The sequence below is a fragment of the Bos indicus x Bos taurus genome, chromosome 22, assembly GCF_003369695.1.
Source record: "Bos indicus x Bos taurus breed Angus x Brahman F1 hybrid chromosome 22, Bos_hybrid_MaternalHap_v2.0, whole genome shotgun sequence".
In the NCBI taxonomy this organism is placed as follows: domain Eukaryota; kingdom Metazoa; phylum Chordata; class Mammalia; order Artiodactyla; family Bovidae; genus Bos; species Bos indicus x Bos taurus.
Window position 1 is genome coordinate 38,813,679 of NC_040097.1, and position 16,143 is coordinate 38,829,821.

The following is a 16,143-nucleotide window of genomic DNA, read 5'->3' on the forward strand; positions in this document are numbered from 1 at the left end:
AAATTTGCAGATGTGTGTGTCTAGAAGTTTGATATTGGTTCTTCACATTACATGGTTCTCATTTTTTTCATTAAAGAGATAATTAAAATGACAAGTGATAGCAGTTTATGTGACGAAGTTAACATCTTTTTCTACAATGATAATTCATCAGAAATAATATCATTAAATGGACGTGATAAGTAAATTTCATAATTTATTTTCAACTCTGTTTCAGTACAGTGAAGTTTTCTCAAACTTAATTTTAAAAAGACTATTGAAGAGCTACACTGACTCAAAAAAGATGTGTCTCATTTGGCATCACTGTTAACAGGACATCAACCATGTGAAAATCCAGTTTATAATAGCACAATTTATGATTTTACTGAAAGGAAGATAAGAAAAATCGATCCTTTAGAATAATTATGTAAAAAATTATGAATCACACAGGTCATTATTTTATTATCCATCCAAGCATTGCCAACTCAACTTGATGCCAGGAATGAACAAGGATAAGTGAAAGTCACTCAGTTGTGTCCGACTCTTTGCGACCCCATACAGTCCATGGAATTCTCCAGGCCAGAATACTGCAGTGGGTAGCCTTTCCCTTCTCCAGGGGATCTTCCCAACCCAGGGATGGAACCCAGGTCTCCCACATTGCAGACAGATTCTTTACCAGCTGAGCCACAAGTGAAGCCCAAGGATAATTAAATTTCATCATATATTATATTTTGCCAACTTCAGTCATATAAAAATCCGTAACTTTATACATGATGTCTATTTTTGTGGTTATGAAGACATTTTTGTCAAACTGGACTTATAAATTTTAAATATTTCGACATATTGCCTATGGTTCTTCCACAAGCTGTCCTGGCCTTGATGCTTATAAAGGAGGGAAGGAATTGGCTCCCCTGGCTAGGTTGTTATGGGACTCACAGAAAATAGTGGATTTATATAGGCTGTAAAGTACCATATAAATTTGGTTATCATTACAGGCATATTTCTGGGTTTACACTGTGCTACACAGAACCAAACACAAGCAATTATATTATCACAGTCAAGATTCATTTAGATTCCATATAATGGTAAGTCTCTCTTGGTGGTAAATGTGGAAGTGTAAGTTCCCAAAGGAGGTCTGTTAATCAATTAATTAAAAGAACACTTGTCTTTGATCATTTAATTATAGCCAAATTATGAAGAGTATGTGAAGAACATCCTTGGAGTTTACTTTTACTTTGAGGATAATTGCTTTACAATGTCGAGGTGGTCTCTGCCATACATCAACGTGAATCAGTCATAATCATACATAGATATCGCCTTCCTCTTGAAACTCCATCCCCACTCCATTCCACCCCTCTAGTTCATCATCCCTTTTACTTTATAATTATTTGGAATTTCCCTGGGATGATAAAAAGCCTTGCGATCTTTGTATATATTGTTACTCAGTTAATGGCATTACTTTTTGCCTCACTGCCCAAAACTACAAGTCATCTGTGACTCTTCCTTCTCTTCCCCATAAATAATCAGTCACCAAGTGCTATACATTCCCTGCCCTACGCATCTCTCAAATCTATTGTTTTGCCCCGTTACTGTTGCATTCCAGGCATCCATGATTTCTTCTCAGCCACAGCCTCACCATCCCCACAGGGCATCCTCTGCCTTCAAACCCTTCGATGACTTCTTATCCCACTCAGGATAGAGCCCAAAGTGCTCAAAGTGACCAGATGGCCCCTGCCTCCGTCTCCACCTCATCTCTCACTCATCTCTCTCTGAGGTCCAACTTGAAAAGCCATGCTCTCGTCTTCCCCTTCCCTTCTGGAAGAAGCTTAAAGAAGCAGGTTGCTTAACTTTACCTTCAGAGGGCACTAGAAGGTGTGTGTGTGTGATTTTACTTTAAGTTGTTCTTACCTTCAGAGGGCATTGGAAGGGTGTGTGTGTGTGTATGATTTTACTTTAAATTGTTCTTACCCTTGCCTTTTTTTGCAAAATACTCTGGATTGTCTTTTTGGATACTGTTGGTATTCTTATACTCCATCTCCCAGGCTACCTGTTTACAAGGCTCCCAGGCAGCTAAAGTAACAAGAGAGCCAGCAGTTCTATTTCCCTGTCTCTTCTTCCTTCCTTCCCTCCTACTCCTGTTTCGGTCTGTGGCTAGCCATCACTTCCATCAGCCTGCTGTCTCCTTGTCGTTCATCTTCCTCCAACCACCTGCCCAGCCTTGTCCTCACTGCCAAGTCTCCATGGTTGAACTGGGAAAATATAAATCATCTGACGTACCTCAATACTATCCCTGCTGTGTACTTCGATTAGTCTTCTGGTTTAGACATATTCAATGCTCCCTGTTTACAAGGGCAGCCAATTAAAAAGGGCTGAAGCCACTAACTCCAACCCCGCATGGCCCATGGCCTCTGCTCACCACGTGCCCCTCCGACCAGACCACCCTCCCCCCACCCTCCACCCCCAGACCACTCTGTCTTTTTCTAACCTACCACTACCTCTAGGCATTTGTGCAGAGTAGGTAGATACAGAAAAGTGCTTCCAAACAAATGTGAAATGTATTTGCCTAGCCTATATTAAACATAATTTAAAAGCAGAGACATTATGTTGCCAACAAAGGTCTGTCTAGTCAAGGCTATGGTTTTTCCTGTGGTCATGTACAGATGTGAGAGTTGGACTGTGAAGAAAGCTGAGCGCCAAAGAACTGATGCTTTTGAACTGTGGTGTTGGAGAAGACTCTTGAGAGTCCCTTGGACTTCAAGGAGATTCAACCAGTCCATCCTAAAGGAGATCAGTCCTGGGTGTTCATTGGAAGGACTGATTTTGAAGCTGAAACTCCAATACTTTGGCCACCTCATGCGAAGAGTTGACTCACTGGAAAAGACTCTGATGCTGGGAGGGATTGGTGGCAGGAGGAGAAGGGGACAACAGAGGATGAGATAGCTGGATGGCATCACTGACTCGATGGACATGAGTTTGGGTGAACTCCGGGAGTTGGTGATAGACAGGGAGGCCTGGTGTGCTGCGATTCATGGGCTCGCAAAGAGTCAAACACGACTGAGAGACTGAACTGAACTGAATCCCCTCAATTAGAACTTCCATTTACCCTCACAGCAAAGTGGGGGTTTTTGTCGTTTATTTTGGAAGTGTCTGTCTCCTGTTTCTCCTGTCTTTCCCAACTCTTAAAAATAACTTCTTTCTCCTTTCCTTTCCAGTAACCAGTCTACCTCTTTCCCACTCCACCAACTGTACACTCACTGAAATGCATTCTCAACTCCATCAAGTGTGGAAATTAAGGATGGTTCAGAGACTAATCTTTGATCTTTGGCAAACCCCAGACCCTCCCAGTACCCTACCTTTCTCTGCAGAAATTGCTCCCAAATTTTTGACTAGTTTACAACCATTCTGGTTACTAAATTGTTGATTTTTTTGGTTTAGTAAGAGGATTTTACAATCAACTAATATTCACTACCACCACCTTTTCTGAAAGAGAAGGTGCAGGGAATGTGGGGAGGAGCGCATATAATCTCTTAAAATATCTCAGCAGTTCTTAAAATGATATCAGTGTAGCTTTATAAACAACCTGACACTTGGTCCTTACTTTTCTTCCCCAAGACGAGTACTTGGGAAGTAGTTCTGGCTGATCCACCCAGTCACCTAAAGAATTCTGTTATTCATTCATTCATTGATTCCTCAGAAATCAAGTTATCTAGTACGTGCTGGGTGGCGTGAAGTCGAGTCCCTGAACTCATATTTAACTCAGCAAAAGTTTCCAAGCACCTACTATGCTACATTTTGGAGAAATAGAGACCAAAAGCAATCTTCATTCTCAAAGCATGTACAGTCCAATAAGAGAAAAAAATAAGAGTGAGAAGGTCTCAACTGAAAGATCTACATATTATGTCTATACTTCATAGGTCTTCAAAACACTTTAATTTGATGTGTGTGTGTGTGTGCAAGTTTGACATTTGTATCAATTTCTCATTATGATACCAGACAGAAATAGGTTTTCTAAAATTTAGGAAACTTATAAGGCTAAAGGCAAGCGAGACTTGTTGGCACCTATCATTTCAAATGGTTTAAAGTATAACAAGCATTCATTAGGCATTCGTTACTGGACAGCAATCCAGAGAAGTCACATTTTTTTCCCTTTTAAAAAAAACTTTTTTTTTTACTAATACACCTATACTTTCACAACTGGTTAGACACCTTGTCCACCTACTCCATCACTGCCATAAAGCATCTATGGTGATAATAAATGTTATTCACACTTTTTTTTTTAATTAAGAAGAAATTCAGTTAGAATTCTCCAATTGCGGTTTCAGCTTATTTGTTTATAAACAGTGCCACTCTGAGGACATACAAAGCAGTAAGTAATCATTTATCCCTTATCACAAAGCCAATTTGATTATTAGAATCTTACAGACATTATGGGACATAAAAACTCCAAACCTCCACGTTCATATTGCAAAACCCACAGGCCCCAAGAGAGAAAGCACATGCCAAGGGTAACCAAAAAGACACAAACCAACAAGGAGCTGCTAGCACGCCAACTTCAGGTCCTCAATGCGAATTTCAAAAACTGAGGTCATTTGGCTCTTTCTACATTTATGAACATTTATAAAAACACTTACTACATACCAGCTATCGTTTTGGTGCTTCAGTACTATGGAAAGCCTTCTGTTGTTACTGTTTTTAAAAGCAAAAGCTACTGCTTAGTTTTGTTTCCCTGGCTTCGCCTCTGTGTTTACTTCACCAGGGACCCCAGTCACAGAATTCCAGAGGGAAGGGTCCCTCCTTGTGAAATCAGGGGTCTGCTATAGGTCTGTGCCAAGGCAGGTGCATACGTTTCCTCCCAACTGGTCTGTGTCATTCAGAAGGAAGCCAAAAAACAGAGCCTAAAGCAGAAGCAGTTATCAGCTGCCAATGTTTCCACCAAGATGGACACACGAGTGACTCCTTGGAGCAATGCTCCTCATCTATAGTCTCAGGCAGAATTTCCGACAACCTTCGCTACTCCTTTTCCCTACAGGAGAATCTGATATACTTCAAGCCTTCATCTTACAGATAATGCAACTAAAGCTTACCTCAGGGGGTAAGCAGCCCCAGAGGTGAGAATGGGCATTTGAAAAAGTAAGTAATCCCAGGCCTCACTGGAGCCCTATTCACTCAGTCTTCTGGGACGAGGGCTCAGGAAAGTGCATTTGTGACAACTCCCGGGAGTACTTCTAACACAACAAGCTAGACGTGGCATAGGGACCAGGTCTGAGGACATCAGATGGAGTAGGGAGATGGGGAATACAAAGCTGCTGAGACTCAATAACAGGCAAAGTTTCTGACCTTCAGACTATGAGTTAAATTTTAAACTTTCAGGGGCCCCTAAGGTCTGAAGCATCCCAACCAAGCCATATGTAGGAAAGGTCAGAATTAATAACTCAGAGACAGGGTCCAGATCACCAAACCACAAGGAGGAAAATAACATAGTAATTACAGGCAGTAAAGAGGTCACTGTGGATTGTGGGCAGGGGTGGGGAGTGGAAACAATTTACTCCTCAATACTGATTTCATTAACAGTGAATCACTTTTGCAGACTGGACTCATTTGCAATCAAAATTGGACCGATCACATAACCCGGGGTTATATTTCAGCCACAGAGAGTGAGGAATGCTGCAGTGGTGAGGCCAGATGAAGACCTCAGTTTGATTTCATTCATCACCCTCTGACAACTAGGTCTGACTCCTACAGGAGAATTTTCCTACACTGAGCTACCTTGGTTGTTCTCAGATTCGTTGTAGGACTAAAAAAAAAAAAATAGTACTGAAAAGCTGCAGCTTCACTGTGTGTGAGAACACAGATTGGGACAGCCTTTTGGAGGGCTGTCAATATCCATCAGAATTTAAAATAACCATAAGCTCTGATACAGGAGTTAAGACTCCTAGGAAATTATCCTACAGAATCTATCTGCACAAACTGGCAGAGATATAAGTAGGCACAAATAGTTTTATTGGAACATTTTTTAACAATAGAAACTGAAAATAATCCAAATATTCATCAATAAGGAATGCTTAAATAAAGTCAGCTATTTAAAAAGAGCTAGACCTATATAGTACTTTCATGGGGCATGCAAAACATGTAAAATGAATAGCATTATAATATGACTCCATTTTGTTTCATAAAAACCAAATATAAGTTGAATACATTTTGTATGATTTCTGTGTGCCTCTATGTACCAGGTTGGCCAAAAAGTTTGGTTGGGTATTTTCAAAAACCTGACTAAACTTTTTGGCCAACCTAATACATATTGATGATCATCTGTACTCAATGTCTACCAACAGACATATGTATAATATGTGTTTGTAAATGCATACAAAAAGTCTGGAAAGATACACTTACTGTTCATAATAGTTACCTCCTAGCACAGATTTGAGAGAAGACCAGAATTCACAGAATGAAGGACACTTTGCATGTTTTTCAGAGTCTCTAGTTTTACCCGATGCATTTTATTGCTGTTATAATTTTTTTAAAAAAAAGGTTTTTCTAATGGAACTTGATGGACTTATTAATAAGATACTTACTAATAAAGGCAGTAGAAATTCGGAAACTAATCAGAGTAATAAGATGAGAGATCATTCTAAAACCCCTCCTCCCTTCCAAAGGTTCTCGTCTCCACGAGCTCTTTAAAAAGCACGAGACTGGAGAGGACAAATATTTCCGATAAATTTTTCCTATGGAATAAATATTTGCACATTCTTCTTTATCTTTTCCCACTTGCCTCCCCAAATCCACAGTACCCCTCAATGAAAGGTTCTCCAACTTTAGGGATCATTTGTACAAAAACAGCAAAACCCAAAACCAATGTGGCCACTAGAGGGGGAACATTACATATAAAACCAGTTCAAGTTGCCATGGATGGAGGTACCAGGGCTGGCTCCAAAAGAGACCAACGCTAACAGCCCAGAAGCAGTATCAACATGATTCACCCCTTGGCTTGCCTAATATATCCTGGAGCAAGAGTTTGTTAATAAATACAAAACTACAAATGTGAATGTGGTTTCCACATTAATGAGGTTTTTTTTTTTTTTCCTCCCCACCAAACTGAGTATTTACAAATGTTCTGGAACAGAAGAAAATTCTAAGTTTGAAGCTGTCCTGAAACCACGTCTTAAGAAACAATACCCAGTTTTCAGTCCCTTGGCAGAGTTAGGGGTAGAGAGTAAGAAACTTGTCACAAAGACCAGGGAATTGACTCTTATCAAGGAAGTCCTCCCATATGCTTTTTCAGAGCGCTATTTAACAAGCACGGTGCAAGCATAGAGGCGGCAACGGCGGAGGTGGCTGCGGTGAGGAAGAACGAGGGCTCGAACTTTCTTACTGGCCTGAGAGCTTTAGGGCTCCTGGGGTCACGATGTCAGAGAAAAAACAGCCGGTAGACTTGGGTCTCCTGGAGGAGGACGACGAGTTCGAGGAGTTCCCTGCGGAAGACTGGGCTGGTTTAGATGAAGATGAAGATGCACATGTCTGGGAGGATAATTGGGATGATGACAACGTAGAGGATGACTTCTCCAATCAGTTAAGAGCTGAACTAGAGAAACATGGGTATAAGATGGAGACTTCATAGCATCCAGAAGAAGTGTTGAAGCAACCTACACCTGAACTGTTTACTAAATTCTAGAACAGAGAACCCAGGCTGGGATACCTACAAATGTTTATTTCATTACCTGCTTTGATTTATCTTTGTTTTTGTAATGCAAAAAAATAAATGTTTTGATCTAAAAAAAAATAAAAAATAAAAAGAAAGCACGGTGCAGGACCCTTTTCCTTTTGCTCTTCACACATGATCTCAGTCGTCTTATCAGCTGTAATTTTTTCATAAATTTGAGCTTGGTATGAATGAGCTGATAATGCACCCTTTGATCTTCATTATTTCCAGCAGAAGAATGTTTCCCATACTCAGCCTTCTCCTACCTTACCCCTAAAAATTCGCTTCTTTATGGAAAGATAATCACTTTGTAAAAACAAGCAACACACTTTAGGAAAGAAAAGGATGTTAAGAAAAACATGTAGTCCTAACCTTGGAAGTCTCATTGCTGTATTGAAAATGATGTAAAGCCAGTAAAGATTTGCAAGCAGATCACCCTATACTGGGGCTTTCCTGGTAGCCCAGCTGGTAAAGAATCCACCTGCAATGTGGGAGACCTGGGTTTGATCTCTAGGTTGGAAAGATCCCCTGGAAGAGGGCAAGGCAACCCACTTCAATATTCTTGCCTGGAGAATCCCCATGCAGAGAGGAGCCTGGCAGGCTACAGTCTATGGGGTTGCAGAGTCCGACGTGCCTAAGCACAGCACAGCACCCTATACTGATGGTTTTAACACTCCTGCCTTAATTCTACCTTTTCTAAAAGTATTTCCATTTAATTTTCAAAATCTGAAAAACAAACTGGTTAAGGAACTCATATCAAGCAACCAGTAGGGGAACAATTTAAACTGAGACAGTCTGGCTCCAGGGTCATTCCTAACTACTGTCATTTTTAACTACTAAGCCATTCCCTTCCTCGATCTTTGCCTTTTTTTCTCCTTGAGGCTACCTTTCACCCCAGTGATCTCTCCTCCTCAATCCACCCTTCCCCACCCCACACTTAATTTAAAACCACGGATCTAGTGATGTGGTAGAGAGAACTGAAGTCACAAAAACGGTGTGAGTCCTGGTCCTGCTTCATTCAGCTATGTCACCTGGATGCCTCGCAAACACCGAGTCCTAGCTTCCTAAGTGCACAGTGGGAATACTAACCAAAAATAGCCAAAATTGCTTCTTCCCAAGATCATCTGCAGATCAAATTAGATCATGTACATAAAACAACTGGCATAGTATCTGGATAAGGCGTGCCTAAAACTATCGACTGGAAAACAAACCAGGCAAGAAGGTAGAAACATCACAATTTACAGCACAACGAAGATGAATTCCACCAGGAGAAAGTCAGCTACTTCATGAAAGGAACACTGAGACCTTCCTCAATTGCTTATGAAACCACCACCATCGGAGGCGGCAGGCAGTTGACAGGCAGGGTCCCAAGACCACATCACCTTGAGCAGAGGCTGCAACAGTGGGGGAGCTTACACTGTGTATACCTGATATTCCAAAGCCCATCTGAGGAGTCCTATTGATATATCAGAGTGATTCTGACTACAGGATGGTACAGGGCCATCCACCCAGAACTGTCTCTCAGGAGCCAACTCCATTATCAGCATCTCTGTGGAAATGTGACAACCCGTGGTGGGGCTGCCTGCCTGTGCTCCTCCCCAAAGTTTCCTCTTTCTGACCCTTCCAGGTAACTGCTTCAACTAAATCACTGGTGGATCTTCATAGAACCAGGTATTCTCCTATGCATTTACTAGGTATCCCGGAATGAAGAGGAAGGAAGCGCTTCTTAACAGATTGTTTTACTTTCTCCTGTGGCCATTTACCAAAGAAGGCAATGGCACCCCACTCCAGTACTCTTGCCTGGAAAATCCCATGGACGGAGGAGCTTGGTGGGCTGCAGTCCATGGGGTCGCTAAGAGTCGGACACGACTGAGTGACTTCACTTTCACTTTTCACTTTCATGCATTGGAGAAGAAAATGGCAACCCACTCCAGTGTTCTTGCCTGGAGAATCCCAGGGACGGGGGAGCCTGGAGGGCTGCCGTCTGTGGGATCACACAGAGTCGGACACGACTGAAGCAACTTAGCAGCAGCAGCAGCGACCATTTACACTCAGTTCTTCTGGATTGTCCTCTGAAGAGATGGAGAAGGGCTGTTCATTATTCCCAAGACAGACTCGGTCACCATCAGACCTCACTTTTCTCCTGGATCAGCAGTCTTTAAATCTTTTGCTCTCGGGACCCCTTCATGTGCAAAGTCACTTGAGTCATGTCCTACTCTTTGTGACCCTATGGAACATAGCTCACCAGGCTCCTCTTGTCCATGGGGATTCTCCAGGCAAGAATACTGGAGTGGGTTGCCATGCCCTCCTCCAGGGGATCTTCCTGACCCAGGGATGGAACTTGGATCTCATGTTTCCTGCATTGGCAGGTGGGTTCTTTACCACTAGCACTATCTGGGAAGCCCCAGGATCCCTCACATGCCTATGACTGAAGACTGAAAAGAGTTTTTGCTATTTGGGTCAGAGCTAACATTTAGTACATTAAAAATTAAGACTGGAAACATTTTTAAACATAAAACTACACAAGCTTGTATTCTATGAGCCATTAGGCTGTACATCCTTAAGTCTCTGGAAAATCCCCCTGTACACTCATGAGACAATGAGAATAAAAAAGGCAAATCACATCTTTGTATTATTATGAAGATAGATTTGATTCAACTCCCTGAAAGGGGTCCAGAGGCTGTGTTTTAAGAGTTGCTGTTCTCAAAACCTGTAACACTGATTCCTATAAACACTGTGAAACCCTAAACTGTTCATTGAGTGTGGTTTTGAGTTTTAAATGTGGTAATTTATAAAGTTAGAATCTACATCCTGGACCAATAATTTCAGAAAAGAATTAAGCAAGAAGAAATAATTTAAATGACTTAGTAGAATTACCTAAACAACTATTCTCTAAAACTGGCATGTAAATTAACATTAAAGATACCACAGAAAACATTAACAGGCTGACCAGAATATTATGAGCCAACAGACTGCCCTCCCTTTTCTGTTTTCTTTCTAATTATTGCTAGGCTAACAAATGACATTTTCATTGGTATTAAACCTGCCAGAGGTTCTTTGTGAGCTGGCTTGAAGAGGAAAAACTTCATAATTATACAATCTATGTAGCAATAAGCAGATCTAATATTTTTCCTTTAAAGAGAACTTTGGGGAACAGATGGACCACACACTATCAGAATATTTTCAAATTCAAGTATTGGGTTGGCCAAAAACTTCATTCCAGTGTTTCCATAATATCATACTGAAAAACCTCAACAAACTTTTTTTAGCCAACCTAGAATTAACAGAAGTTTGGGGGTCATTCATGTCAGTTTTTTCCCCTGTGTTTTAATATTTGAGATAGAGGTCAAGTTCTGCTTTTAAATTCAGCCTCTTTGTTTTCTCCTTCTTGGCCCTCTGTTTTGCTCTCTCAACTTTGCTCTCTGTTCTAAGCTGAAACCCAGAACTGACCAGGACGGTCTGGCAGTACCTTCCTGCTCCTCTGATCCTAACAATCATACTCACTATAAACAAGTACCAATAGCCAGGGAGTTTGGGATGGACATGTACACACAGCTATATTCCAAATGGATACCCAACAAGGACTCACTGAATAGCACAGGGAACTTTACTCAGTGTTCTGTGTCAGCCTGGATGGGAGGGGTGTTTGAAGGAGAACGGATATGTGTATATGTACGGCCGAGTCCCTTCACCGTTCACCTGAAACCACCGTACTCCAATACAAAATTAAAAGTTTAAAGTCTGAAAAAAAGAAACAAGTACCAAGCAAGCACTTACCCAAGTAATTTCTACTAAACACTTTATTTTTGCATTATTTCATCTCTCCTCACAACCCCAAGAGGCAGGTGCTATTACCATCCCCATTTCACCTGAGAAGATGTTACCTGCCTGAAGGTGGCAAGGTGAGTAGGTGGAGGAGCAAGGAAATGATCCCAGATAATCTGATTTTGGTGCTCTCTCCACACAATGCTAAGGGCTTTTTATTTTTATTTTTTTAAAGACTTATTTTGATGTGGACCATTTTAAAGTATTTCTTGAATGTGTTAAAATATTGTTTCTGGGATTTTTTTTTTTTTTTTTTTTTTTTTTGGCCATGAGGCATGTGGGATCTCAGCTCCCCAGCCAGAGATTGAACCTGCAGCCCCTGTATTGGAAGGCAAAGTCTTAACCACTGGACTGCCAGGGAAGTCCCTAAATTGCCTTTTAAAGATGATAATGGAGGAGAGGAAAAGGGCATCCTTCCATGTCATTTAAAAGTAAAGACATTAAATTTCATTTGACAAGTTCTCTGTCTGGAGCAGAGAAAAACTGTGGCCTTCAGAAAAGCAATCACAAAAGGCCCCTCTTCACAGGCACCAGACTAAACGCAGGTGAACCTTTGATCAGCACCACCTGACAAGGAAAGCTTATCTCTGGTCCCCTGATTGATTGTCAGCTGGTTTCACTTTCCCCGTAACTGTTGATTCAGAGCTACTAATGTTACCCCGATGAGGTGCCAAATTGACATGCTGGAAAAGGGTTACTCTGATCGGCCTTCCATTTCCTCAGCAAAGAAAACAAGGAGTTTGTCAAGCATGGCCCAGACCCAGGCGTGGGACAGAACCCTACCCGAACTTCAATGACCCTGAAATGGAATCGCCTTTTTTTCTGACAATGGTGACTAATTCCAAAGGTCCAACCAGCTTTCTCATAATGGTGACTGCGGGGTCAATTACCATTTGGGGGCAGATTAGAATCTGATCTGAAGTTGAAAAATTCCACCTCCTTGGTGCTAATCCCTCCAACTTTCCAATCCTAAATAGGACAAGCTTCAGAAAAGGGCCTTTCTCATTTTACAGTCTACCTGAATATTATCTGTAATGATTCTGCTTTATCAAAAAATTAATTAAACTCCTGCTTAATGGTCTAAACACAAGAGTCAGAGGAAGGAAGGAGTTCTGGCCTGCAGCCAGTGCTCCATCTGAGGCTCCTGGAGTTAATAATTTCCATGGTGTTTCAAGCACATGAAACAACCAAGGCCAGCTTTTCACTATAAGTATGACTGATTCTGACAAAACCTATAAAAACAAGGCCTACTCTGGGGTAGTTTGTTTTACAGACAATTAAATTTTAATACATGAAACCAATAGTTAAGAAACTGACATTTCTTCTATTCTCTGATATTAGTCTGAACACTTATTAATAAGTGCCAAAGTTAATGAAAATGAATTGTTGATAGCACTGCTGAGATTGTCTGTGGCTGTTAGGTGATTTTAGGTGGGGTGGGGTGGAGATGGAGAGGAGGAGTTTCCTAAGGCAGGGGTCCCCAACCTTGGGGCCACAGATCTGTTAGGAACTGGGCCACACAATAAGAGGTGATAAGCGGCTCAGTAAGCAAAGTTTCATCTCTATTTACAGCTGTTCCCCATTGCTTGCATTACTGCCTGAGCTCTACCTCCTGTCAGATCAGCAGCAGCGTAATAAATGTAATGTATTTAAATCATTCCAAAACCATCTCTGCCCCCTCACTTCCATCTGGGGAAAAACTGTCTTCCTCAAAACTGGTCCCTGTTGCCAAAAAGGTTTGGGACCACTGTCCTAAGGCATTTCTAGATAAGATGATGACCTGGGGCAAACCACTGCCCTTTCTCACACTTGGACATTTCTAACTGGTATGTTACTTACTTGCTTGATCAGTCTTTTTTCAGAAAGAAATATATGAGATTTTTTTGCTGCATGAAATGAATCAACTTTTCGTAATTTCAGTTGACAAGTGGCACCCCACAGGCTGAATCTGGGCACAGAAGTAATTTATTAGGTCCTACAGTATTTATTTTTTTAAAAATCTGAATTTAGTTGCCAATGTTAAAAACTCAGACTTCACATGAAAATGCACATAGTCAGGTACCCTCAGAAACTGGACAATCCAGCAAATTTGGGCTCACGTTTCTGTATGGCAGTCACAGGAGGGCAGAGCGGTGACAGCACATTAAGAATGGGCACCGCTCGGCCTGCTTCTCACCTGGCCCCTGTTCCCACAAGAGCCAGACTCTGCACCTCCTGTGACTGCCTAATAGCCAGGCTGCAAGTTAACTCCCTGATGAGAAATATTGCCAACAGTAAGGTAAGTATTTGTTAGAGAGGAGGAGGAAGAAATGCAAGCAAAATATCATTTTATAAAGAAAAAATAAATCCCATCCTAGTCTCTTGTATGAAATTCCTGAAGTCTCAGAACAGAAAACACCATATTTCCATGTTGTTTTCTCCCCCAAAAATACTCCTTTCATTAAGTCATCTACAGACTTTACCACATACAACAATTCTATCTGTAGCTTGACAACATGATCTGTTTTGAAAAGCTGATCAGCAACGGGCCTAGAATCCAGTGGAAAACAGAATTAACCAACACATTAGCTTGGAGCTACTACCCCACACCATTCCAGCCCAAATCAACACTTACTAAAGCATATAGCATCTCTGAATCTTTGATTTCTTCTTTTCCTAAAGGGTCATGTGGACAATAGGGATACTTTGTCAAAAAAAAAAAAAAAAAATGTGGGGAGGGAGGGGTAAATGAAGAAAACACAGTGTCTACATTGATGCAGGTCTGTATTTCACTTTAAGTTGTAGGCTGAACCACACAGAGTTTGAGGCTTCCATGTAATTTGATGTTTTCCAATAAAGAAATGCCACTCTTGATCACGAGAACCATAGCTCCCCTTCACCTACCACCTTCTAAACATGTTTACAAAGCTTTAAAAAGAAGATAAGACTTGCTCCTAACTCAATCCGTCATGTATATCCCTGAAAACAAATTTAGGTTGGAGAAGGCAATGGCACTCCACTCCAGTACTCTTGCCTGGAGAATCCCATGGACGGAGGAACCTGGTGGGCTGCAGTCCATGGGGTCGCTAAGAGTCGGACACGACTGAGCGACTTCACTTTCACTTTTTACTTTCATGCATTGGAGAAGGAAATGGCAACCCACTCCAGTGTTCTTGCCTGGAGAATCCCAGGGACGAGGGAGCCTGGTGGGCTGCCGTCTATGGGGTCGCACAGAGTTGGACACGACTGAAGCGACTTAGCAGCAGCAGCAGCAGAATTCAGGACCAAAGCAGATTTGAGAAATCTTAAAATTCCTCTATGCTTCAAAGGAGCAAAAAACTGAACTAGAAACATAGACCCAATATATGAACTCCTGAGGAAAAAAAACAAAAACAACAACAAAAACAGAATTTTTAATACTGGTATTGACACGTCAGCCAAGCAGTCTGCTCTGTAACGATGAATATTTCTTAGAAGCAGAGATAGCTTGTAAGTGATTAGTAAACAGAAATTGGAAGATGGTAGACTATAAAAGTCATGTTGGGGTGTGTGTTATTTGAAATGTGTTTTGAAACAATTGGGGTAAACTTTCTTGCAATTTAATAGAAAACTAAAGCAGTATGTGAAGATCTCAAACAAAAAATAATTTTTTAATCCAACGGAAGCATAAAAAGTGGTTTATTTAGTGGCTTCAAAATTGCTAAAATTTGCCCTATGTTAATTAAACTCTGAAAATCTGAGAGTTCAAATGAAGATAATACAAAAATACTGCTTCCCACACTCCCACCAATCTTAAAGAGACTGATGCAGAAGTCTAAACCACAATCAGATCTTTACTTCTGACCTAAGTGGTCTGTTAAAGAGCAAATGCCAGACATCCCCCGTCGTCCAGTGGTTGAGAGTCCACCTGCCAATGCTGGAGTCCATATGCCCAGGGGCAGCTGAGCCAGTTCACCACAACTGCTGAGTCCATGAGCCGCAACTGCTGGATGGGCACGAGAGCCTGTGCTCTAGCAACCAGAGAAGCCCCTGCGATGAGAAGCCCCGCCCACCACAACAAAGAGCAGGCTCCACTCACCGCAGCTAGAGAAAGACCAAGTATAGCAATGAAGACCCAGTGCAGTAAAAAATAAAAATAAATGATAATAATTTTTTAAAGTAAATGTGGTTAAAAATTTACATCTTGGAGAAGAAAGATGGAGGAACCCCATGGCTTAAGGCAGCAAAGGACTGACGGGTTGTGATGCTGCCTACAAATGTGAGTGCAAGTTTAACTGATAGTTACAGGATAGTTACTATTTCTGTTAGTGCTCTGGTTACAAGGTTCCTTAAGATTAGAGTCGTCTGCCCCACCTTTATTTTTCCCTTTCACTCCCTATTTTTCAAATGTGATTTTGCAGAAGGTGAGGCATTTCAGGAACGCATATACGGAATTAAAGCTGCAGTTATTATACTACAATCTTGGTCTGTTCATAAATCAACATGCAATTTTATAAAGCATAGTGGCCATGGCTGTCTGTAGTCTGGTGCACTCTGTAGCTGGTAACTTGGAGTCAGTGAGTGAAAGTCAGAATGTGGGAGTGGATAGCCTGTCCCTTCTCAAGGGGACCTTCCAGACCCAGGAATCAAACTGGGGTCTTCTGCATTGCAGGTGGATTCTTTACCAA

The 16,143-nt window shown here is 41.4% G+C and overlaps 1 protein-coding gene across 1 annotated transcript; it reads left to right on the forward strand.

Annotated features, from left to right (window-relative positions):
• The first annotated feature begins 7,285 nt into the window (after window positions 1-7,285).
• Window positions 7,286-7,741, forward strand: LOC113880766 (26S proteasome complex subunit SEM1). Its single transcript, XM_027523306.1, has one exon. It carries the CDS (start codon window positions 7,379-7,381, stop codon window positions 7,589-7,591), a length of 213 nt encoding a protein of 70 aa, XP_027379107.1. The 5' UTR covers window positions 7,286-7,378; the 3' UTR covers window positions 7,592-7,741.
• The last annotated feature ends 8,402 nt before the right edge of the window (window positions 7,742-16,143 follow it).

Excerpts from the sequence above, each read along its gene's own strand:
- LOC113880766 (XM_027523306.1), top strand. The coding sequence starts at position 7,379 with ATGTCAGAGAAAAAACAGCCGGTAGACTTGGGTCTCCTGGAGGAGGAC.